The sequence below is a fragment of the Magallana gigas genome, chromosome 1 (assembly GCF_963853765.1).
Source record: "Magallana gigas chromosome 1, xbMagGiga1.1, whole genome shotgun sequence".
Taxonomy (NCBI): domain Eukaryota; kingdom Metazoa; phylum Mollusca; class Bivalvia; order Ostreida; family Ostreidae; genus Magallana; species Magallana gigas.
The window spans coordinates 61,576,805-61,600,727 of NC_088853.1; the positions used below are offsets into that span (position 1 = coordinate 61,576,805).

Sequence of the window (23,923 nt, forward strand, 5' to 3'; positions counted from 1 at the left end):
ACATGACAACTGTTTAAATGTGATTTTTGTTCTCTTGTAGCTTTTTACCTGCTTTATTTAATGAATCATGAAACGAATAAACTGGTTGAAAACTTTCTGTAACGGAGACAGAACAGTAAAAAGATTGTACCGAGATTCACATTTTGGCGTCTACTACGAAACGGCGTTCATCAATAATTGGATCCGATGTCTTATACAAGTTTAACGATGGAACAAGGCTTGGAACTTGAAGACCCTCAGTCACGAAAAAGGACTCTGACCGAAAAGGGAGCAGAGGGATTCTCAAAGTGAGCGAGGATTATACTGCTCACCTTAACGCTCAACGGACACCTGTGAGTACCTAATTTCAACATACAGCTCTACCATCACATACCTTGGAAGGTGGCCATTGGAGTACACCAAAGCAGGCAGGTCAGTAAATTGACTTCTAATGACTGCTTAAGGACGTTGGATCCTGCGATCAAAAGTCTCTAATTTTTTTTTTCTAAAGTAAATTTTTAACATCTACACATATATCTTAACCAAAATTCAAAACAAAATTTTGGGGTCTATATGCTCCTTTCGGTGCCATGGTGTATTTAATATGACCTTTCTGTACTGAAAGTGCGAATTGCACATAAATTGCTTTACCCTCTATACCTTTTTTATTGAAATAAACCATGGTATCAAATACATATTTACATTATTTCATTAATTACTTCACCTTATGGATATTATGACCTTTTTGCACTGAAAAAATACTATTTTTATTCATAAATGATTCAACATGCAATTAAATAATTAAAAAGTCTCAAACTTTTTCTCAAATTCTGACAGACTTGTCAAAAGAAACTTATATATTTAGAAAATAAAACCAAAAGTATGGTTCTATAATGTAAATTTTGAGATATGGCATGAAATAAGCTAATTTTAGGGGAAAATAAGAGTTGATTTTTTCTTTACTTTTTCTGAAATATCACTTATACATGCCAATATATGTCGATAGAAATATTGAAATATTGTTGCAATATGTTTTTTGAAATAACACGAAGATATCCCAATGCATAAACTATCTGAAAATTTGGTCTGCACGGAAAATAAGAAAGCCAAAATGACGGTACTCTTAAACAACTGAGTTATGAAAAATGTTCATTTTCTTCTTAAAAACCTTCCGCCACAAAATATAGTCCCTTACTACACTCTCTAAATATGGAATTTTTCCTTCACTATTTTATTCAATATAGTTTATTTGGCATTGTAAAAAAGAAATTTACAAGTAGAATTCATATATGACACAGAATTTCCATACAAGAGGTGACACAAAATTGCTACACAAAATCAGAGGATCGAACCTCTTTAAGGGGGTTACTTTTAATTCAGAATCTTTTTTCTTGATATTTCATATGATATTCCTTACATTGCTTTGATACCAGCTATTGTTGCTGAGGCTAGCGATGTGACCCATGGACCTCTAATTAAGTAAAAATTTGAATGATAGCAAAAACCCATCCATCAAAGTATCTTTCTATCACATGCTTATGAATTTTTTATTACAGGAACGTCTATAGAGGATTTCAAGGAGAAGTTCCAAAAAGCTATGAATTCCAGTGATGGAAAAAAAGCTCATTGACAGACATGGCCTTGGGTAACTACTACACATTCATAATTACTTAATGTTGTTTAACTGGAACAGATATGTTGAATGAAAATTAAAATATGATCCTTTCCAAAACCAAATAATTTTCAGAAGTTAAATTTTACAAAGTAACTAAAGATCAGCACAATTAAATTTATAATTAAAAAAAGAGCTGTTAATGCATGTCATATATTTAGTTTTTTACACAGTTGTCAAATGTCTAAAAATTATTTTTAATTTGTTTCTTATAATTGTAGGATTTTTAATGTGGGAAATTGCAGCATCAGTCGCCACACCCCTAGTCATTTTGAGTAAATGGATCTCCTAAAAATTCTGCAAGATTATAGACGAATAGAGTGATGATGACATCCAACAAACACCACCTATTCCAAACCCAAAATACTCACCAAGACAACTGAGCCTGGTCCCACTGATGGTGATGCACACCCAACCATCTTTCATCACTAGTACAGCAGAAATTGAAGACCAGGAGAAGGAGGAGCCAGTAGGGCTTCATATGCCAAGAAGCTCAACTTGTCCAAAACCAGTATAGTGTATGCACGTTTTTTTTTTCTGTCCCTGTGAGTTTTTTTTCGTTCATTATTAGTTAAAAACATCATTCATGAATATTGCGGGTCAAAATAAAAATTAGATACTAGTAATCAGATTGATTAAAAGTAACATTTGTTCAAAACTACCAGAACATGTACAAGTACATATTTATCACTCATATTGTCTTTCTTATTTTGAAATAGAATCTTATCTTATCTTTATTCAATTTGTGTCCTCTTCAATAATTAAACAACCCACAAGCTTATACTTCTTTAAACTTACTTATCAGTAGGTCCTTTAACAGCAATTTTATCTCCTTTCCCCTTCCAATTGATTTGTTTCGCAAGGTCATTTTTTATTATATATGTTAGTAATCTTCTAACTGTTGCCTTCAGGGTTTCTCCTCCGATTCCACTCAGTATCTTGATCTAAATATGTACTAAATAATAAATATGTAAACATGTATTTGATTACAAAATTACCGGAAACCTAACAATTTATATGGCAAAACCAAGTACAAGCTCAGGACTAGAAAGCTTAGACGGGCTCACTTTTGATTAAAGTCTTGTGTTTACCAAAGGAACATATGCTGAAATACAGTCATTTCATGCATATATTTTACAACATACACCATAGCATAGCATTAAAATCTCACAGCATAGCTTTCAGAACTCCATTCTCCAAAGCATACCATTTAAAATTCCTCTTCCGTTAACGATATATCCCCCTTTTAAATTATTTTAGGGCCTTTGGTTTCCAGACAAAGGCTCCGAGACTATGATAGCAGGGAATGGCAATCCAATAGAGACATTGAAGTTATGCACATCGATTTTTGTTTTTGGATTACGTTTTTTATTTAGAAAAAGGTAGGGGTGTCAAAAGATAGGATTCTAAAAAGTGCAAAAATTTAGACATATTTTTCTGTGTATCTTTAAAGGAAAAATATTTTGTTAAGGCATGTAAAATAAAAGTACAGAATGTTAAGGGCTTTCATTTGACGCCAACGAAAAAGGACTGGTCCCTAAAATGAAGGACCAATAGCGTTTAAAGTTTTTACTTTATAGCTCAAAAACGGTTAGAATTGATTGTATAACTTGTGTAAATAAAATTATCCCAAAGTTATTTAAAAACGTGTTTAAACGTCTTTAAGTCAAAAATTTATTTTTAAATCGTTGTCATACTGCATTTCATGAGAATAAACAAAATATTCGTGAGCAATGCCCCCACTTTGATGTGAATATTCAAAATAAGCATGAATACATAGAGAATAATACATACCCTTCTCCATATAACAGCCTGTATCAGCCCGAGACTCCAATATCAGCCCGATATTGGTCGAGGGCTGATACAGGCTGTGTTATGAAAAAGGGTATTTCTTATTATATTTATTACATACTTAGTAATTAAAATTTTAAAAAGCATTAACCTGAAAAAATTGAATTGAAGTATTAGTTGTAAGAAGTCTGTACATTTATTAAATAGAAATATGAGATCTTATTGTTTTACAAAACATACAGCTACAGAACAGGAATTTCCTCATGTTTAAAATTAACTGCTCTAAAACTGAAGTTTTCATATGCATTTAAAAATGTCGACTGTAAAAAAATGTTGTATTTTTCTTCTGTTAATATGTACAAATGCAGAAACGGAAATATACAGAGGAGTTCCGCACGGGGTGTGATACGGATCCGTATCAGCCCTGGGGCTGAAAACCTGTATCAGCCCCGGAGGCCGATATGAGTTTTGTGATGTCATCTGTATCACATATGCAAAAAACATGTATTTGTTACAAAGTATGTAATAAAAAAATATATACCACGATATCGATATGGCATGGCTAAACAAATAATGTGTAAACGTTTCAAACATATGCGATAAAGAGTTGCATAGAAATCTGAGACGAAAATTTGTTTGAAAATTTAGACTAAAAACAAAGTCGCCATTAAACAGGAAGTATAAACAGGAAATATATCCCACGATATGGCATGCCTAAACAAATAAAATTTCAAGCATCTTCAAATTGTAGTTGCTGAGAAAAATGCGACAGAAAATATTGTTACGGACAGACAGACACACAAGAGTAAAACAGTATACCCCCTTCTCCTTCTAAAAATGATTTCCTGTGATTTATATTGGCTTATTTGTCAAAGTATTAATTAATAAAGTATTTGAAACATATAGTTAAAGAAGGTAAGTGACGCTGATTGAAATGAACAAAAGTATACAGTTGTTGAAAAATTATCAATTCGGAATTGCCTTTATCATTTTTTCTAACCTTATTTTTTATTTAATATTACAATTAATGGAACAAGGAATATACCAAATTAATTAAGGTAATATATTACTTAAAAAACTTATAAATTATTATTGCATTTAACGAGGCCGAGTACAGAACGAGTACGCACGCTTTCGCGCAGCGTTTCATTTGTATTGTGACGTCATCTTTTTGCTTAGTTGACGCCATGGCGTGATAGTTTCAACTGTAGATATTCAGCGAAAATTGTTGAAAATATCTCGTTTGATGCGTAAAAATAATGTTATATTGTGGAATAAACATAAGTGTCTCGAAGTATAAGCTATTGGTCGAAAACGTGAAGAGGGTTCAGCAAGCCTAGCCCTCTGTCACGTTTTCTTAACCCGCCTAAATATAGCTTAATTCATACATTTCAAGACAGTAACCATGTATTTTATATTAATGACCCTTAATATGTGAAGTTATATATTTTTTATTACTTAAATATGTCTGAATGTTTTAATAATACTATAAAGACCACCTTTTTCGCCTTTGTCAAATAACATATAGCCATTATCTGACGAATCTGGGAAATTGGGCATACAAAAATCAACTTTGATAAGACCCCTTGAACAAACCAGGAGGTAAAAGGTTTTTTTTAGCTCACTTGAGATGAAAGCTCAAGTGAGCTATTCTGATCACATTTTGTCTGTCGTCCGTCTGTCCGTCTGTCTGTCTGTCCGTAAACTTTTCACATTTTCAACATCTTCTCAAGAACTACCAGGCCAATTTCAACCAAACTTGGCACAAATCATCCTTAGACAAAGGGGATTCAAAGTTGTGAAAATTAAGGGCCACACCCGTTTAAAAGGGGAGATAATTAGAAATTAATGAAAAATTTCGAGAAATTTTAAAAAAATCTTCTTCTCAAGAACCAGAAAGCCAGGAAAGCTGAAACTTGTGTGGAAGCATCCTCAGGTAGTGTAGATTCAAAGTTGTGAAATTCATGACCCCCGGGGGTAGGGTGGGGCCACAGTGGGGGGTCGAAGTTTTACATAGGAATATATTGAGTAAATCTTTAAAAATCTTCTTCTCAGAAACTAAACAGCCAGGAAAGCTAAAACTTGTGTGGAAGCATCCTCAGGTAGTGTAGATTTAAAGTTGTGAAATTCATGACCCCCGGGGGTAGAATGGGACCACAATGGAGGGTCGAAGTTTTACATAGAAATATATATAGTAAATCTTTAAAAATCTTCTTCTCAGAAACTAATCAGCCAAGAAAGCTGAAACTTGTGTGGAAGCATCCTCAGGTAGTGTTGATTCAAAGTTGTGAAATTCATGACCCCCGGGGTAGGGTGGGGCCACAATGGGGGGGGGGTCGAAGTTTTGCATAGGAATATATAGAGTAATTCTTTAAAAATCTTCTTCTCAGAAACTAATCAGCCAGGAAAGCTGAAACTTGTGTGGAAGTATCCTCAGGTAGTGTAGATTAAAAGTTGTGAAAATCATGATCCCTGGGGGTAGGGTGACATGGGGGGGGGGGGGGTGTGTTAAAGTTTTACATATGAATATATAGAGTAAATCTTTAAAAATCTTCTTCTCAGAAACTAATCAGCAAGATTCTTTATAATTGTTAAAACTTTGGCTCCAGGACAATTCTTCGGCCTCACAAGAAGGTTCAGAGTTTGATGTAGCTAAATATCCCATATATAAAAAATTGTAAAGGATTTTTTTGAGAACTGCAATACTCAACATGTGATATGACTATAAAATTGAAGCAGGCAGCTATTTTTTCATTAGAATCTTTTTGTATTACTGTATTGAGTTATTGCCCTTGATTTACTGATTCTTGATTATTTTAATTAATGCATCCACTGTTAACCAATTATTGTGATGATTATTTTTATACAATAATAAATATTCAATGTATATAAGTTGTTCTGCATCAGAAGTTTGGGGTTAGGCCGGATTAGTTTGTTTATTTTTGATTTCCAATTTTTAGATACTATGAATTATTTTAGGCCGGCACATATATAGGGACAGTGTCTATTGCATTACGATGAGCGACTGTTTGGGGTTAAACTTGAACAGGTATGGGTAGATTGAGTGTGTGAACATCTGTGTTTTCTAACCTTCGATACAAAGTGTGCGGTCATTCCTGCTCTATATCGCATTAATACATGTGTGCAGTCATACCTGCTTGTATTGTTTGTTGAGGCGGAGCACTAGTGTATGGTCATCCCTGCAGGTGTTCAGGCCTTTCTGCTTGCGTTAGGTTGAGATGTTGGCGGAAACGTTGGTACCTGTTGAGTTGCGTAGGTGTGCGGTCATCCCTGCCTGCGTAACGTTGAGTTCCTATATATGTGCAGGAGCGGTGATTAAAGTCTGCTCTTGTAAATATTGGCAGCAATCAGGGCTATCCGAGTTCCAAGGGGGAAAATGGATTTTATTTATACAGGATCTACGTGTATTATTGTACATTGTCCAGATTTTTTGTATTATGACTCCATTAAGCTGACTTTATCATACCTATTGTTCCTCAGGTGAGCGATGTGGCCCATGGGTCTCTTGTTTATTTGACCATTTGATGCCCTTTAGCAATAACTTTAATATGTAGAACAGAAAAAGAAATCCCTAAGGCAGAAGTTTTGAAAAAATGTAAAACAAAATTTGAAAAATTGATACATTTCAAGCAAAATCCCTTAGGGTCCTATGTTAAAGATTAACAAACTTTGAGATGACCCCCTAAACAAACTGTGTGGTAAATGTCATATTTTTTAATCTTAAAATAATATTTATATCGGTAGAAATTCATGTAAAAAGTTTCATCCAAAAATCTAGGGCAGAACAAATTAAACCCGGCCTCGTTAAGCATTTTTTTCTTTCTTGGCATTGTATTCCATACTCTTATTTCAAGGAAAACGTGAGATAAAACAGCTGAAAATCTTCAAACTGATATTGATTTGACGTAGTTGTACATGTGATATATAGTGCTGCTAAAAAGAAAGAAGTCAAAAATAAACAAGATGTCCATGGGCCACATCGCTCACCTGAGGACCAATAGGTATGATAAAATCAGCTTAATGGAGTCATAATACAAAACTATCTGGACAATGTACAATAATACATCTAGATCCTGTATAAATAAAATCCATTTTCCCCTGGATATTCTTATGTTTATAATCATTAGTCCCTTTTCTAACAAGATGATTTTACAGTCATATATGTTGGGTATCTCAAGCCAAAGAATTGTCCTGGGGCCAAAGTCTTAACAATTATACAGAATCCTCTGGCTGATTAGTTTCTGAGAAGAAGATTTTTAAAGATTTACTCTATATATTCCTTTGTTAAGCTTTGACACCCCCCCCCCCACCATTGTGCCCCCCATCCTTCCCCTGGGGATCATGATTTTCACAACTTTGAATCTACACGACCTGAGGATTCCACACAAGTGTCAGCTTTCCTGGCTGATTAGTTTCTGAGAAGAAGATATTTAAAGATTTATTCTATATATTCATATGTTAAACTTGACCCCCCCCCCCCCCCATTGTGGCCCAAACCTACCCCCGGGGGTCATGATTTTCACATCTGTGTATCTTCACTACCTGAAAATGCTTCCACACAAGTTTAAGCTTTTCTGGCCGCTTAGTTTCTGAGAAGAAGATTTTTAAAGATTTATACTATATATTCATATGTTAAACTTGAACCCCCCCCCCCCCATTGTGGCCCCATCCTACCCCCGGGCGTTATGATTTTCACAACATTGAACCAACACTACCTGAGGATGCTTGCACACAAGTTTCAGCTTTCCTGATCTTATGGTTCATGAAAAGAAGATTTTTAAAGATTTACTTTGTATATTCCTATGTAAAAGTTTGACCCCCAATTGTGGCCCCACCCTACCCCAGGGGTCATGATTTTCACAACTTGAATCTACACTACCAGAGGATGCTTTCACACAAGTGTCAGCTTTCCTGGCTGATTAGTTTCTGAGAAGAACATTTTTAAAGATTTACTCTATATATTCATATGTTTAACTTCGACCCCCTATTGTGGCCCCATCCTTCCCCCAGAGGTCATGATTTTCTCAACTTTGAATTTTCACTACCTGAGGATGATTCCACACAAGTGTCAGCTTTCCTGGCTGATTAGTTTTTGAGAAGCAGATTGTTAAAGATTTACTCTATATATTACTATGTTAAACTTCAACCCCCCATTGTGGCCCCATCCTACCCCCGGGGGTTATGATTTTCACAACATTGAACCAACACTACCTGAGGATGCTTCCACATAAGTGTCAGCTTTCCTGGCTGATTAGTTTTCGAGAAGAAGATTGTTAAAGATTTACTCTATATATTCCTATGTTAAACTTCAACCCCCCTATAGTGACCCCACCCTACCCCGGCCGTCATGATTTTCACAACTTTGAATCTACTCTACCTGAGGATGCTTCCATTCAAGTGTCAGTCTTCATGGCTGATTAGTTTCTGACAAGAAGATTTACTCTATATAATATTCATGTGTTTAACTTCGACCCCCCCCCCCCCCCATTGTGGCCCCACCCTACCCCCGGTGGTCATGATTTTCACAACTTTGTATCTACACTACCTGAGGATGCTTTTACACAAGTTTCAGCTTTCCTTGTCTTATGGCTCATGAGAAGAATATTTTTGAAAATTTCTCGAAAATTTTCATAAATTCTTAATTATCTCCCTTTGCAAAATATACCTTGAGAAATTGGCCCAGTGGTTCTTGAGAATATGTTCAAAATGTGAAAAGATTTCAGACAGACGGACGGACGGACAGACAGACAGACGGACGACAGATAAATGTGTTCAGAATAGCTCACTTGAGCTTTCAGGTCGGTGAGCTAAAAAGTGGCTAAATTATATCTATTTACACACATCAAGTTTTTAAGCTTTCGCTATAAAAGAAATAGGTACGGTATATGCCAAAAATGACCCTATCTCTAAATCGAACGATATTTTACTAAAAGGTAGACATTAATATGTAACTTCATGAAATAGAACACTTTTGATAACTTCTTTATAATATTCGTGTGTGCCACTGCTCAAATAGTGTGTCATTTTAGTTACGTTTTAATGACGTCGCATTTAGCATCATAACGGTATACATGTAAGCAATGGAATTCATATGAACCACTTTATAATGGTAACTTTAAATAAGACGGTAAGTTGTATAATGACCATTATTACATACATATAATTATTAACTTATATCTATTCACAGTAATTAAAAAGTCAAATATCTCATGTATTTCTGGAAAGTTCAAATTATAGTGCTCCATATATAAATCAATGTTAACACATCTGCCTTTACAATTACGTTACATCATTTATACATTCTCTTTTGAAAGGCTTGATTTTTAAAAAAATAAATATTGTAAACTATTATATTCTTTAACAATTAAACAATGGCAATGGTTTTCTCGGGAGTCAATTTCAACTGTTATCCGCCAAAACAGGCACTTTTTATATAATGTTCCTAATGAAACTCAACGAATTAATTTCCGCGTAAAATCACAGAAGCACATATCGCGAGTTTTAAAACCTCGCTTTTATTTCTCGGACAGATGTATACTAATTGAAACTATGATAAAAGTTCGGCGTTCGTAATTTTCGGGAGTTGATTTTAATCAACTCTCCTATGCACTTACTCGGACAAAGCGAAAGTGAAACAGTGTTTGGAACTAAGCACAACTCAATACTGCTGACAAAACTTAGTTCTTGAAAATAATCGAAAAATTCGATGCAATGTATTCTGAAGCATTGTTTTTCAAGAAAACTTATCTATTAATACCATGAAAATAATAAGATTTTAAATTTTACAAACAGTTTAAATATTTTTTTAAAGTCGTATGTATTCCTACGCTAGAGTTTAATGTAGTCTCGTACAACCAGACGACCCTTGGCTGTCTCCGTTAATATCCGACAAAACTTGCTTGTCGGAGATAAACGGAGACAGCCGAGCGTTTGGTTGAACAATGCAAGAGTTCAATCTTGCCTGGATCGATACAATTTCTCAGAAATATTTCGATTACTGATACTACTTGCCATGCAAAATCACATTGTTTGCAGTTTCCGCTCATTTTCTTTGCATAGGATGAACATATTGAAATGAAATTTGGTATACAGGTTTATCATGATAACATCTAGGTCAAGTGTGATATTGGGTACGATCGAGCAATTTTCGACAGAGTTATGGCCCTTGGACTAAGAAAAATTTGAGTTATTTGCAGTTTCCGCTCATTTTCTTAGCACGCGGCTATGTTAAGGCTGCCCGATTAATTTCACAGCGATATGTAGAAAGTAACTTGTCTGTACTTCATAAGATATGACGTCATAGTTAACTTTGACGTCACGATCTGCATTCCTTTCGATCGTTCTTAGGGAATGTATGGTAACGTAATAAGTGATATTCATTGTGCATAATAAAACCGCTTCATTCCTTTACATAGACACTGTTGTAAATACTAGTGATACTATATTCAATATCACCGATATGGAGTATATAAAAATCAACAGTTTTAAAGCTTCGTAATAGGTAACTAACTATTCATAAACTAATGGTTTTGAGACTCCCCCTGCTACGTGTAATCTAATGAATGGTGACATGTATGTGCATATAAAAAACGGCTTGGCACAAGTGAAAGATAAAAACTATCTTAGTATATTTTACGTGAAATCGGGAGAGAAAATAAGTACCAATGTGAATCTTGCTGGGGGAAACCTACCGATTGACCCGAGTTTGTGTAAATCGAGCCTTAAAGGTAAAAATGTGCTTTATTTCGATGGCGGTGCGAAATATTTCAAATAAACGAAATATTTATATGAACCCCCAGCAAGAACTGCAAAATACATTACTTATCGAAAGATTTTTCATAAAAATATTTTTTGATTTAATGTCATTATTCACTTGTGCCGATTCGATTTTTATAGGTTTTTTTTACCGTGGTAGAATACACCCGTCAGTTTACGTTCATTTTCTTTGTGGATGTTTCCAAGGGAGGGGGCATAAGTGTTATACAAACATTTTTTGTTTATAACAAACTTTTACTCGGTTTTCTTGTACTGAAGAACTAATTTCAAGTTTAAAGTACAAGTATTTTATTAATTGTCATTGTGATTTAAAATATACGTATATAAAATTGTTATTTAAACTATGTTGAATAGGACGGTAAACATTTTGTATTTCCTTTGTTTTTTCCTCACTTTAATTGAAATTTAAAAAAAAAATGTGTGAGAGAATACATTTAAATTTTACAACCAAACAGTTAGAAATACCATACCTGTCCTTCATCGCATCGACGGATGGATTTACATTGTCTAGGAGACACAACCTCAAAACATGTCAGACAATAGAGTTCTCCTAATGGAAAAATGATCCGCATAATTATGCTTGTTCTACGTATGACATAATGGACACAAAGACAAAGCATTTCATACACAAGATAAAAAAACGACCGTAAGGAAGTCTTTAAAAGGATACGACATATTTGATGGGCAGATTTTTTTTTAATCTTAAAAATTAAATATAAATTCGATAGAATCGATATCGAGCTCATTTATTTTTTAAAACAAGTTTCAACGATATTTAAGCTTGGTAAAGATAATTACAAACAATATACAGTTGTTATTTTGTTTAAGGCGGTATCTAAAAACAGCAATTTAGTGTTTAAAATAAATTTGAAAAAAACTTACCATAACAATGCTGTAAATAGAAGACCAAACAAATCGCTGTGAAAAAAAAAGCACAACAAATCAGTGATACTAAATTTATCCTGCAATGTTGATTGCAACATTACTGTTTGTTTCACTACAGGACTTTAACGACAAAATGTTGTACATTGATGGAGAACAATTCCATCGCTAAGCCCTCTTCCCTCCCTCCAATCTAGTTATTTGAAAAAAAAAGTTTGAAATGTTAACTTTTAAAAATATGTATATGATATACTGGGTGAAACGATGATAAACACATGATTAGTTACATTATAGTTTATTATCAGCTTTAAAATACGCACTATTTTCTATAAACCCAGTCAACGTAAAATATACATCTATCGGTGGCATGACAACAGAACATCTAACTGATGATTGTTCATATACCAAACATTTTGCAATATTTTGTCATCTGTGCCTAGTCTTGGAAAGGTAAATATTTGGCATTATTATCAATTGTTTTGTTATATCTTATTCTATTTTTTACCTATTTTAGCGACTCAAAAGATCATTTATAACATCTGGTTGGTTTTTGTCTGCGAAATTGAGAGAGACAGAAAGAGAGAGAGAGAGAAATTGAAAATTCAGTCTTACCTAACAACATTCTCTCGGTTAAGGTTTAACTTTTATCGATAAGAAACGTTAAAAGTACACCTTTATAAGTACAACTGGTATGAAGTAATTTATTGCGTTGAACCTTTTATTTTGTTTTCAAGTGCCTTTGCAGCAGTAATAATGTGACCGTTAAATAATAAAATTACAAAACTTAATGCACTTCATGAATGTGAAAAAGTCACCTGGTATTGCCTTCACTTTATAGGGACAATTTTTTGCAATTATTTAGATTTATTATTTCGAAATGCCAAGCTTTTTAGCTTTTTACTAGACTTTGATCCGTGCATGCACGGGTTGACATTGGATGTCGGACATTTACGAAAAAGTGATCACACATCTTATTATTGACATGAACATAACAAAGTTATAAGCCTACAATAATGCTATTAATTTCCCTACACTTTCCTTAGTTTGAATAATCTAACTTTCTCAGAAATGGTATGGTGTTCCAATGGGGCCACTTCGACCATCGCACTTTCGGTCGAGGAGCGCGAGTGCAAGGGCAAACGTGAGAAGTTGCGAAGGCGAAGAAGCGATACTACTATTGCTCCTTCGCCATCGCAAATTTGCACTCTCGCCTTCGTATCTTCGCCTTTTTATAATTGTCGAGCTCTCTATCGTTTAAAGACAATTTAAGCTTTTTAAAAGGACATCTGAGGCAGACGATGAACATTTTAAAATTTATTTGCAACAGCCTACGCAGATCCATAACTTTTTCTAAGGGGGGAGGGGGGAGGGGGAGGTCGAGCCATATTTTAATGATTTTATTATAGATATATAATTAATAAAATTGAATTTCCCAGGGGAATGGGATCCGGACCCTCTCTCCTCCTATACTGCATGTGTGAAGTTATTAATATTGAATTTTTCGGGGGCGGACCCCCTTTCCCCCTCTATATCCATACATGAGCATGGAGTGTTGCATAATGAAACTAGAATGTTACTGTGTTTGATCCACGGTAAACAGACAGCTGGTAAGTGACAGGAGTATGGAAGTGCATATGCATACACAGGTAAAATTGCAACATGTGTTCAACATATGTTCTGAAACATATGTTCGCCATAAAAAACGAGCACCATATGTTAAACATATGTTTATAAAAATATGTTCACCATATGTTTAACATATGTTAAACATATCTTTTCTATAATCTAATAATTAACAAATGTTTATGAACCTATCTTTATCAGATGTTCAACATATGTTAATATCATTTTTTGTTCGTACTTATTTTCAAATATTTCATAATTTTGGGTGATTGCTTATTGGTGTTTATAAGCCTCATACTACTTCTCGTTTAAACACTGATTTTTTGAGAAAGAAAAAAAAAGCCGATATCGATGACAATCAATTTTGTATTTATTTGTGTATAGTTGAAAATGACATCAATATTCGATCGATTGTATATTGGTTACACATTTAATGTTTGTTTCTTAAAATCCTACATTTTCCAGGTATATGGAAAACAACATTTTGTTTAATTGATTATGCAGAATTTATATCAACTGAAAATTCTATGGGTTATTAAAACTATAAATATATATTACGATTAGAAATTATGAAATTTCATCAACATCTAGTTATCTCCCTTTCTTCAGTGTTGGAGTTGAAAAGGGTACAGTTATGATCCTACGTGTGTAGAAGGTCATGGAAGGTGAGGATGAAGCAGGAAAGAAAATGTTGTTTTATTTGAAATTAATTAATATATTGAGCATGTAGATTAATATATTTCATATAAGGGGAATATTAGAATCCATGGAAAGTAGTCTTGTATGCATTTTTTCTTCGTTATTTTCCTGATAAAAGCAAGTGTACCACATCACCTTATTTCCCAAATGAAAACAATTTAGTGTACATGAAAAACGATAGGAGAAACATTAAAAACCACCTCAAATCATGTAACATAGGAGATATAGCTTCTGGGGACATTTAAAATGTTACCGTGCTGGTGTCTTTTCGCTATTTGGGAAGTATACCATCTGTCCATTTCATCTGTCCATTTCATCGATATTCCCTCTGAATACGATGGAAGAAGAAGTCATCTTGTTCAAACCCGAGTCACAGTACAACGGCAAAGGCAGAGGTTGGGAGGAGCATTACTTTGTCTATGTCTCGGCACCTTCATATAGTATATGTATATATTGTCCCTATTGGCTCAGGTATAAATATATATATATATATATATATATATATATATATATATATATATATATATATATATACTGTATTTGTGTAGTGGAAGTTGCATATATCATGTAAATGAATGGATTTTGCATACATGTTAAAAATTCAGACACATCAATTTATATAATATTGAGAACAAGATAGATTTCAGAATTAACATACGCACTCAAACCCATCTTAATCAATGTATAAAATTTTATTCTTTAACATTTAATACATGTAGTGGGTTATATGAAGATAAAAAGAAAATTGTTATATTGATTTATATAGGGAGCACCTATGATTAAGTGCGAAATGCCACAATTAATATATCACTCATGTATCTTTATTGAATGCCTTTTAAAAAATTATATTAAATTAACTCAAGACACAATAAAGGAAACTATTTTAGCTTCTATGTCTTTTATGTATAATTTAAAATACATTTTGAGGCTTGTGCAGTAGATTTAGAAAAAATGTAACCCAGGAAATGAAATAGTGCGTTGTAAGAAATATTTTTATGTTTTATTTAAAAACAAATTAAACAATGAACTGAATGCTGTTAAATAACCTATACATGTATGATATACATGATTGAATAAGGGAATAGATGAGCACACACGCACACACATAAAAACTAATTTCTATATGCTATTTTAAGGGTTTGTTTACTCAGGGTTTGAGTTCTCAAATACGGATTGTTATAAAGTTCAATGTCATGATTAAAATTTGTTCTAAATACAAAAGGAACTTGTGAAATGAATTTTTATTGACATAACATTCGATATTTCTACTATATAATGGATTTATGCCCAAACAAAAATAGACTTTTAACCAAACAGAGGAAATTCGGACTAAATTTTGCAGATTTTGTTTTCCGCCAAAACATTTTTGACAGTACTCTAATATTAAAAGTTAAGATTTTATATTTTAGTCTTTATAATTTAGCATATTTTCTGTTAGTTTTACCTCACTCATTCGCTATAATTATTGTAAGACACGAATTTAAAAAAATATTGAAAAATGCTTAAAATCGAGAAAAGACACCATATCTCAAAATTTTGATCTTTGACCTCATATAAATTATATGCCAACAGAATCAGATCAATATAAGTAGTTTAATACTATAAATCTTTTTGTATTATCATCATTCAATTTTTTGTAAAATTTGATCAAAAATGGGTTGGAATTTGAAAAGTGATAGAGGAAATTCGGACTGGAATATTTATAAATATTCTCAACGAAAACTGAATGCTTTGTATGTATTAAGTACCGGTCTCCCTAATAATCAGACAGAGAGTGAATCATAGGGGTTACCCAATTGATATAACCTTTCTTTATTACAAGAGACTACAGTCATATAAGCTAAACCTAAACACCATTCGGCAAAATTCAAGCTGTTGCTATGGAAATAGCCACGTCATATTTTCCATAGCAACAAGACTCCAAATAGCTCTGTACATTAAAGGAAAATAGCATTTAAAATTCCATGACAGCAAGAAAATGAAAAAAGAGTGATATTTTGTTTTTATTGGTTTATTAAGAGGATAATATGGTGTTTTAAAAAATCATTCAAATTTTTATAGATATTAAGCACATTTTTCTTGAAATGCAAATTAAAAGGGGTTCATATTGCAAAAAATAGCCAAAACTGAAAACTACAAATTTGGTCTTTTTTATGTCAAAATATTAAAAACTTCTGATCAGCTTTTGTTCCCAATTATAAATAGTTATAAAAGTCATCATATGAATAATAAAATTCCAGAAATAGATATGTGTGATTTTACCAATTAGAGGTGGTATCCATGGCAACAAAACCACAATATTTTAAAATTCACCTTTGCAAACCTTTTTCACTATAAGTTTTTGGCAATATATGTTCACAAAACAAGATAAAAATTTTCTTTTGTTATTTAAGAAAGTATCTTGTCTCACATAAATAGGTTTCTAAAAAGAAAATTGCCCATTTTTTCCTAATAACTACCACCATAAACATGAGAATCAATGGATTGTTGAAATCCCTTCATATGAAAAAATTGGCAATAACTTCATGTATTGTTAATATTATATCTTTTGTTAAAAATCAGTTTATATCTATAAAGTTGACAAATCTATGAGGACTATGAAGAACTTGTAAAAATCATTTAATTTTAGAACAATAGCCTCGGAAATTAACCTTTAAGCACTTGACTTATGACAACACATAAACTGACAGAACTGTACAGTAAGTGAACATGTAAATTCTTAAGTGCATATGTGAGATAAAAATACATGTGATAAACAAAAAAAAGACATACCTATTGTTTTTTGCATAATATTGTCTCCAAAAGAATAAATTAGAAAACAGCAAATACTATGCTGTAATTTTATCAAGGGGGCGGGGGAGGATATGTAACCTCCAACATCATGCACTTCAGTTATTGCTTGCATCATACCTACATATAATGTAATTGCAATTTTTCAATTTAGAAAAAAAGAAATAAAATTTGATTGCACAAATAAATTCAAAAACATTTGAAGAATATATCAAGTGTAAAAACAAAATTTGATTTTGTTGCATAACAATGAAAATGGCAAAAATGTGTCCCTGCATATTGGTAACCTTTTTACAATAAGAAGTTAAAGTCATCATATATATTGCAAGGGTAAAAAATTGAATGGAATACTGGTATCAGTTACACACTATTTAAAATCAATACTGGTTATTTGAATTTTAATACAGAGAAAGAATTCTAAATTACAGAACTTGATTATGCAACCTTAGGAAAATTTTGAAATAACATTTATCTTGATTTGTCTTATACATGTATATAATATATATTGTAGTCATAAACATGATAAAACTAATTTGTTCGAAATTCTAGATATAGAGTTAAGGTTTACAGTCATTTGCATTTGGAATTATGAATCTGTAATAAAATATCTAACGTAAATTACATGTACATAGCTGAACAAAGGTTTCTCTTTCCTGATCACAGCGCATTCACAGTGTCTTTGATTTCCTGAATTTCAATTTCCCTGATAACGTGTTCCAGGTATTCATCATCCTCTTCTTCTGCTATTTCTCTGCTCCCTTGTTTCGAGGAATCCTTGGATTGTGATGTGAGCCTGGAGAAATAGGAAATTATTTGACTTGGCTTTAAACAGTCCTGAGCTGCAAAAATGCGCTCTCCCCTATCGTTTGTAAGTGCTCTCATGTTCAAAGCAACCTCTGCTGGATTAGCCTTCCTCCCAACCTCCGCTCCAGTCTTGAATACCTCGTTTAGATAATCGCGCACGTGCTGTTTGAACCGAACTTGTTTCTTTTCTTTCTTAAGAGCCCATCCTCTTATGTTAAGAACCTTTTCCACCACTGTCAGACAGGGCTGTTGGCATGATGATCTGCTCTTCACTTTCATGCAGGTTACATTTTTCTGCCCATCTCAGCTTAACTTTGTCAAATGTAGACATGTTTGAATTTTGATGAAATTCAAACGTGTGCCTCTCAAAATACATATGTTCCTCATATTCTTCAAAGGTGCAAAAACTTTGTAAACAGCCTTCTTCGGAACAAGGGAAGCACTGAACAGGTTCTTTTACAGTACTTGGAGTTTGTATATGTCCTTCCTGCTTTCCTGTTGTCATGAAGTTGGAGAGTATTCGTAGATCCGTTGAACTCTGTGGTAAGGAGACCATCAATGTTGCGTCAATAACATTTCCCTGACCAATGTCAAACGCATGGTGAGTGGTCATCAAGGAAGAATCAATTTCAAAATCAGTGATGAAACGTACATCCCTCCATTTGTGGCCAAATAACAGTTGATGGGTGTAATCAACATCAACAACTGCTACCTGGCATCCAGCAACTCCTCCACTTGTATCTATGGCCATCTTCATGTCAGCTGGAAACTTGATGTCATTGCCATCTGCTACATACAATTTCATTTTCTTCCTAAGATGAGCAATTTTGGCATCACAATATGATTTTCCTGCTTGTGCCTCACTAAAGTTGAATCTTTTAACAACGATTCCTGCAAATGTTACAAGAAAATTACACACCTCATAGCAGTTTAAAGAATAAAAACATCACAGATTTCATGTAAATGCTGATATTTACATTTCACATATTTTTTGCTTGTATAGTGTGTTGAAAGCTACGGCAGTTATAATACTGTAATGCACACAGGGTACTCAAAGTTTAAAATGATGAGCTTTATTATGACGTCAAAAACGTTAAACGCTGTTAACTGCAACGTCACAAGCGAAAATCAAAGTTCACTCTTGCGGCTGTTACTGTGGCTCTTCCATTAATATGAACTTACCCTTAGGATAAGATAGGAATTTTAAGGTATAAATCACATTTTCAGACAAGGCATGAAGTTAAAATAATGTAAATATAAGCATTTAATCATGATTTTTTTAAGTATACAGTCTCATAACTGCAGCGATGCTTGCATACAAATTTTCATAACGCGCGTTACTCAATTTGTATGCACACACCCCTGCAGTTATGAGACAGTATACTTAAAAAAATCATGATTCAATAATATTTAGCATATTAAGAAAAGTTTCTTATTCACCTGTTCTCTCAGATATGCTAGGAATTGAACTCCAGAGAAATCCATTGTGATAACATCCAGCATTGTCAGATCTTAGGAACGCCTCTTTCATATTGGGATACTGCTGAGCCACAGTTGAAAGAGTATGTTCCAGGATTGATGCTACAGCAAACCAGTCCTGTTTGCCACTTTCCAGAATGTGCACCCAAGTACTATGCTGAAAAAATTAGAACATTTGTTTTAATACGTGTACAATAAACTCTTACTTCCTTAGAGTTAAACTTTTTCTACTGCTCATCTGGCCAGATTTTTATCATATCTGATATTTTATTAGACAAAAACTCACTTGTTGATTAAATTATTGCTTTTGTAATAATTCCTTTACAATATTTTCTTCATTTTAATAAGAAATAAACATCAATTTAAAAAGTTCATGAAGTTGGTCACGTTATCAAATCCTGTGAATCCCAAAGGGCTTCTCGGTTGATTTGATTACATACCAACCAACTTCATATCCCGTGAACTTTTAAGCATTGCTGTTTATTACTTATATTTACATTTGAAAAAGACAAATTAATCGCCTAGATCTGTCAAAATTACCAAGACTTTAAGTTTACAATAATCCAAGCGATAAGCGCGTGCTATGATCATTGTGATGTGATGAAAAAGTTCATACAGAATTGAACGTTTTCGCTATTCGCTATAGGATTATATAAGGAAACATATTTGCAAATGTATGTAAATATTGATTGTTACCTTTAGAGATCCATTATTATCTTTAGTGATGCCAACAGTGACATGCCATGAGATCCCTTTTTGACCAAACCAGTCTGACTGCTTCTCTCGATGTAAAAGAGGGAGAAACTTCATGGCCCAGTCCATCACCAGCAGTATTTGAGATGTTTTCAAAGTGTCTAGAAGATCTACTCTGCTGCGGTCTTGGTTGATTGTTCTTACGATGTGGGCTTTCCATGCTTGGATGTTGTTTCTTGCCTCTATAACATCTACTACCTCATCATCATCTAGATTCAAAGAGCACATCTGATCAAGGACCACTGATAATTTTTCACACTCTTGACAGCTGTCTGTGTGCTCATGGTTGCATACGGACTGAAATTTGACATCTTTAGGATCACTGCAAGCCCAATGTATGCAATGGTCAGAACAAGCTGAGTCTAGAGAGACATGGAACTTGAAGGTTCTCTTCAGATAATTTTGACCATCTGTGAGAAGTTGTGTCAAGGTAGATTTCATATCTTTGTCTATGGTTCCTTTGAGCTCTAGATTCTTCAAGATGTTACACAAAGACTTAAAAGCAGCAAAGCCATCTGCTGTAATGTTGTCTAAGCCATGGAGGTTGCGCCGTTTGGAAGCCGAGCATGCATGTAGAATGCGAAATAGTGTAGCCCTTGACAGTGGTGAGAAGTCAGTATCTTTGCAATGTTTTTCATACATTTCAATTATAGAAGAATGGCAAGCAGTGCGAACCACATCTGGAATTACAACGATTTCACCAGAGTCAAGCTCCAAATCTCTTGTACCATAAGACACCAGTTGGTGAAAAGAGGAGCTGAAGAAAAATGAGAGACAGTGCTCTAGTTTAGTTTGGTCCATTTTTTGTCTTTTCTTTGGAGGTTGGTTTACCTTCTGAAATATTTGGTCTGGTGTAACAGCTCGAACTTTGTCAATATGATAGTTTGTAAGTCCTGGGATTCTGTTCTTGAGGTCCTCTTTTGTTTTAAGTCCAGCTATAATAGATAGAGTCTGATCTTTCACAGCCTTGTATGTGGAATCGTTGTAGATTTTAGTCAGTATTTCCAAAAGGTTTTCAGTTTCTTGGTGTTTGGTGTTTGTTACAGGCTCCACCATGAGTTTCAGTAGATCTTCTGATTGTCCAGGAGCAACCAATTTCAGGATACTATGAACCATTTGTGATGCTTTCTTCTGTATGTAATTTCTACTTTGTGACGTAATGTCCTGAAGAGGTTTTTGCAGTTGGTATTTCAATGGACTGAGTTTTCCATTAGAAATGGTATGGACAATACTGTTCAATGTCTCTAATCCTAGAGAATTTTCCTCACTCCAGTTTGAAGTTTGAGACAGATGTTGGCTCTCCTGTGATGAAAGCTGAAAGCAATGCAAACCATATTAATCATTAAAATATTTCAGAACAGTAATGAACAGAATCATAACAGTTTAAATACTTATCAAGAAATATGATGCATCTTAATTTCCATTGTTACAGTATATATGTATTTTTATATTAAAATTGCATGATTTGTTTACACAGATACATGTTCATGGTTCAAACTTGTCAATATATATACCAATCATTCTACATCTACCAGTATTTTGATTGTAAGATGTGAGATGAGCTGCAACATTTAAAATGAAATAACATGGATGGGGAGGTCAAAAATGTTGAACACTACTCCAGTCAAGTTCAACTTCATAAGCAAAAATCATACTTCATGGTAGTGGCTGTTACAGTGGTTCTTCCATTGATATTAAATAATCTTTAAAAAAAAATGTATAGGGAGTTATGTTATAGTTATAGGGTCACCATTTTAATAATTTAGAATCCCCACTTTAAAAACTAAGATGTTTCTGTTAAATATTGGTATTTCTAGTGCAATTGTTACCCTACTTTCACTGTTTAGTAATTATCTCCCCTTTGAAAAGGGTTAAACCTTTATTTAAACAGTTTCAAGTTCCCTTTTCATAAAGATGCTTAAAAGTTTGTACCAGGTTTATGTTAATCACCCAGAATCACCAATTCACACCATGTGGTTTCATCCATTTAATCACCCAAAAATAACTCCCCAAACTGGAATTAAATTTTGCCAGGGATGTTATTGTAGTAAGCAGTAAAACATTTGAAAAGTTTACAGACGGATGGCAGGCAACAGCTCACTTTAACCTTTGGTTTGGGTGAGCTAAAAAAAGATAGTAAAAAGTATTTACACTATCGGTAATCTCTGCTATGACCTTGACCAATAATTGACATCAAAATCTATAACTAACTAATTATATAAGGGATATGTTTTTTCAGGTTTAAATGATTAAATTTGAATCTTAAAAAATACAATAGTTTTTATAAGAATGTTTAAGACACCAACTCTATGTTCTCTATTCTGCCTGTTTCTGTCTCTATTGGGGGGGGGGGGGGGGGCACCCTTTGTGTACAATTTAAAGAAAATTGCTCAAGTATACTGTGTGCTAATTTTAATAGATAAGCACAAGGGTACTAAAGAAAAAATCTAATTTGTGATAAGTTTACAGATAGACAGACAAATGATATTTATATAATTATTGTGGACGATTAGAAAAATATGAAATAAGTTCTTGATCAACACAAGTTCCCTTAATATTTTGTACCTGGTCTGAATGTTCAATGCAATCCCCACCATTCTCAATGTTAATTGGACGAAGACTGTATGCAGCACATCTCTGTAAATAAATTTATCTGTAATTAATTTCTTAAAAAAAATGTTTGCATCCTTAAAAAAAATGTTTGCATCAAAGAATTAGCTTGATAAAATCTTAAGTAAAATTTAAAATTACCACTGACATAATTATATATGTGTCAAAGGCTTTCATTTTGTGATTTTAGGATTTCAAATGCATGTACTTTAAGGCCATCCTTTAAAATTTGTTTGCTTGGAATTGCGGACTGGAGGTTTCTGGACCCAGGAGAGAGGGAACAATTTTTTTTATTTTTTTTTTTAAGTTTCAGTAATCAAAAATTGGTAAATAAAAATCTCCATATTAAAAAAAAAGGCTTTCTTTCTGATAATCAAATTTTATAAACTGGAAGCAGTTCAATGAAGCGGGAGGCAATTCCAAACAAACAATTATGTTATTTTGGCCTAAATGTGAAATTTTCTTATGATAGAATTTTATAAAAAGTTACCTGTGTGATATCAGCTGATATATTCTTCTCATTATCATTATCATTCTGAGAAGAAAAGAATAAAAATTCAAAGAGTTATAAAAAATATGAATAACAGTAGGTCCTACATGTACATGTATATTAATTTTGTATATTGTAAAAATTGTAGAATTTTCTAGAAGTGGCAATGCAATAACATTTTTGGCATTTATAAATAAATTTTCTTTAACTCGAGTCGTGATAATTAAATTTAATTGTTATAAAAAGATATCAAAATATTTGATACTTTATTACTGAATTTGCATCAAGCATTTACATTTCTAGACAATAAGGTGAGCATGAAAGAATTTTAGTTAGAGTACTCTATTAGGAACCCCACATTTTTCAAGATGGGTTAATATGAGCTAGGTCGTTATTTTAAAAAATTAGCTTGTACATAGATAATCATAATAACAATCAAGTATTTTTTGCGAACAAAATAATCCTTAAAACTAAAGTAGTAATATTTGGGTTTCAGCATGCAATTTTCAATTTGCAGGTCTGTTGGAGTGCATCAAACAAATAATTCTTTTTTG

General features: G+C 33.2%; 1 protein-coding gene across 1 annotated transcript; it reads right to left on the bottom strand.

Annotated features, from left to right (window-relative positions):
• Positions 1-17,291: 17,291 nt before the first annotated feature.
• Positions 17,292-23,707, bottom strand: LOC117688041 (uncharacterized). Its single transcript, XM_066080096.1, has 5 exons — positions 23,370-23,707; positions 22,835-22,906; positions 20,213-21,583; positions 19,478-19,673; positions 17,292-18,928 (listed from the first exon to the last, which is right to left on the bottom strand). The coding sequence occupies exons 3-5, from the start codon at positions 21,383-21,385 to the stop codon at positions 18,252-18,254; spliced, it is 2,046 nt and encodes a 681-aa protein (XP_065936168.1). The 5' UTR covers positions 21,386-21,583; positions 22,835-22,906; positions 23,370-23,707; the 3' UTR covers positions 17,292-18,251.
• Positions 23,708-23,923: the final 216 nt, after the last annotated feature.